The 2,753-nt window shown below is 31.4% G+C and overlaps 1 protein-coding gene across 1 annotated transcript; it reads right to left on the bottom strand.

Annotated features, from left to right (window-relative positions):
• Window positions 1–38: 38 nt before the first annotated feature.
• Window positions 39–2,678, bottom strand: LOC111617511 (methylcrotonoyl-CoA carboxylase beta chain, mitochondrial-like; the record flags this gene model as incomplete). Its single annotated transcript, XM_023358792.1, has 4 exons — window positions 2,541–2,678; window positions 456–547; window positions 234–388; window positions 39–148 (listed from the first exon to the last, which is right to left on the bottom strand). Coding segments are annotated over exons 1-4 (495 nt in total), but the record flags the coding sequence as incomplete, so codon positions are not given.
• Window positions 2,679–2,753: the final 75 nt, after the last annotated feature.

Below are 2,753 nucleotides of genomic sequence, written 5' to 3'. Positions count from 1 at the left end.
TAATATGTGTTTTGAAAGGGTAAAAATACAACATTTACCATAGTAAAATTTTCATCTGAATGACAGCCTCCTACATTAATGGTAATCTTTGGCACATTTGCACATGAATGAGCTGCTATCATTTTTGCTCTGTCTTTCAAAATATTACCTGAAAATAAGTGTATAACATCAAGTAAAGCATAAGAAATATTATTAAAATTATTGTTCTTTCTTCTACCATACATGCTTATTACCTTGAAGATTATAATCTAGTTTTTCAGGTATACCAGAGTTTTGTAAAAATATCATTGGAATCAATCTTTTTTGACATAAATGGATAAAATGTGCACCTTTCTGAGCATCGGCAGAGGTGATTGGACCAGAATTAGCAAGTAGCCCAATCAAATACCTTTAAAGGAAACACTAAATACATATTCTGTTTGATAATTATATTACGAATGAATCATATAACAAACCCTTTTAAAAAGGCAAATCCAGTAATCAGGTGTGATCCAAATTTACTTTTGAATTCTTTAAATCCGCTTCCGTCGACAATTCTTGATATTATCTGCAAATTTAGAAAAAGTTTTGAAGTTATCGTAAAGAAATTATTTCAATACATAAAATTTATTACGATAAATATTTTAATTGTTTTGATATTCATAATTTCTATAGAGTAGTGTTTCTTAATCTAGGGTGCATGCACCCGTGCATTGAAGAAAGCATTACCAGGGATGCAAATGGTGACAACAGGTTTTTATCTTTTAGATGTTTAATATAAAATTTAAAACTGTTTTATGCTGCATAAATTTGATTCAACCATACAGTGTACTATCAGAGCTCACAATAAACTAAAAATACTACAGAAGTGTCCAAGACCCTCACTACTACCCTCTCTACTTTGAACACAATTTTCAATGGGTGTAAGACGACCAAATTTTGAGATTCAATGGGGTTGCGCTCATTAAAAAGGTTAAGAAACAGTGCTATAGAGAATACTTTCTGTAACAATTCTCTTCAATTAATAACTGTGTATTCAAGTCCAGATTATTAGTTTGTTCTACCAATGTAATCTCTGTAGAATTCATTCTTAGATAAACAAACTAAAAACATCATTAACACTCCACAGAAGAAGCAAATATCTAAGTAGTGCTTCTATAAGTAAATAGTTTATTTAATATTTTTAGTATATTACTATATAAAAGAAAGTAAATCTCTTAATTTATACTTAAAATTTTTAATAATTTGCAAGTAAGTAACACCTTTGAACCCAAAAAAATATGCGCCACACATTCATTTTTTGTTGTTTGAAGGTATTACTTACTTCAAACTAAGGGTGTGCCCTTCATTTGAGAAGGTTATCAGAAAACTGGAGGACATGGTGCTTCTAGACTATCAAAACCAAATTTTATTATATACAAAATATGTAGATGATATTTTGATAATATGGAAAGGTAAACCTGGCCTTGATGCATTTCTTATGTCGGTGAATAGGAACCCATATGGTCTCGTGTTACAAGTGGAACAAGTCAATGACCAAAAGTACTTTTTTGAATATATTGGTCAAGACAGAAAGCCAAAACATTTTCACTTGAGTATACCACAAAAAGTCATATTCCCTTTATGTATACCAAGCAATTCATATTATACTTTTCCATACAAGATTGCAGTGCTTTGCGTATTGATTAGGAGATCGTTCACCCACTTTCAACAAGGGACAGGATAGAGGAATGGCAACAGAACATAGTTTTTTTTCCAGGCCTTATTAAATCTTTGGTTCAACAGCAAGATAGTCTCAAGGTCATATGTAATTGATAGGAAGGGTGGAGTCCAGGCTGACTTTCTTGACACTAGTCTATTATATCATGTGTATATCATGGTTGAAACATCTTGAGGCCTTTGAGATATACAAGGCAATTAAGGATGGCAAAGTAACTAATTTTAAAGAAAATGAATCTCTACAGCTTGGCAGGCATTTGTTGAACTAGCCTGAGAGCTTTGGTGTCATTTTGCATATCTTTCCTTAACTTTTTGAATGTTAATCTATTTGTTGATCTATTTGATTAATTTTAAAAAATATGTTCTGTTGGTTTGTATTCAAAAATGCCTGACATTTATTACAGACAAATAAAAATGTTAGTATCATTAAAATAATTTTTACTGGTGTTGTGGTGTTATTTGAGGCATATTTTCTTCACAACTTAAGTCTCAGTAAGAATACCACATAACATGCTGAGGACCTTATAAATGTCACCTGTAAAAGTTAAAAATGACCCCTGAAATTGGTTTATCACTTCCTATTTCCACATGGCTGTCCCATTTTGCTAAAGTTCATGCCACAGATTCAGTATACGAATGCCATTTAGCAATACTCTTGGAAAGTCTCGTGACAAGATACACAATGCAAGATTTAAATTGTCCATTGGTAAAATTCAAATATACTTTTGAAGAATTCGTCTTATTTTCTTAGATCACAAGTTTTTAGGATGTTTTTACTTTGATTTTAATTAATTTAATTTACCAATTTTGTAACTATTGTCAAAAAAATAACTAACAATTACCGCAAACATATCAGATTTTCCGATAATATTTTTTCCGGCTATACCATTTAATTCGGCAGCCGAATAAACTGGTTCCAAATACTCGGGAGGAGGAGCAAACTTTTCTAAATTAAAAGTTAAAATACTTTCTCGACACATCTCGATCGCTTCGTCCTCCGTTTCGGCAAAATAGTCGGTACAACCGCTAACACTGGAAAAAATTTAATAAAGATG

Source organism: Centruroides sculpturatus, unplaced genomic scaffold, assembly GCF_000671375.1.
Source record: "Centruroides sculpturatus isolate CEXI.00-Female unplaced genomic scaffold, Cexi_2.0 scaffold6625, whole genome shotgun sequence".
In the NCBI taxonomy this organism is placed as follows: Eukaryota; Metazoa; Arthropoda; class Arachnida; order Scorpiones; family Buthidae; genus Centruroides; species Centruroides sculpturatus.
This window is presented reverse-complemented; position numbering and strand designations above follow the sequence as displayed.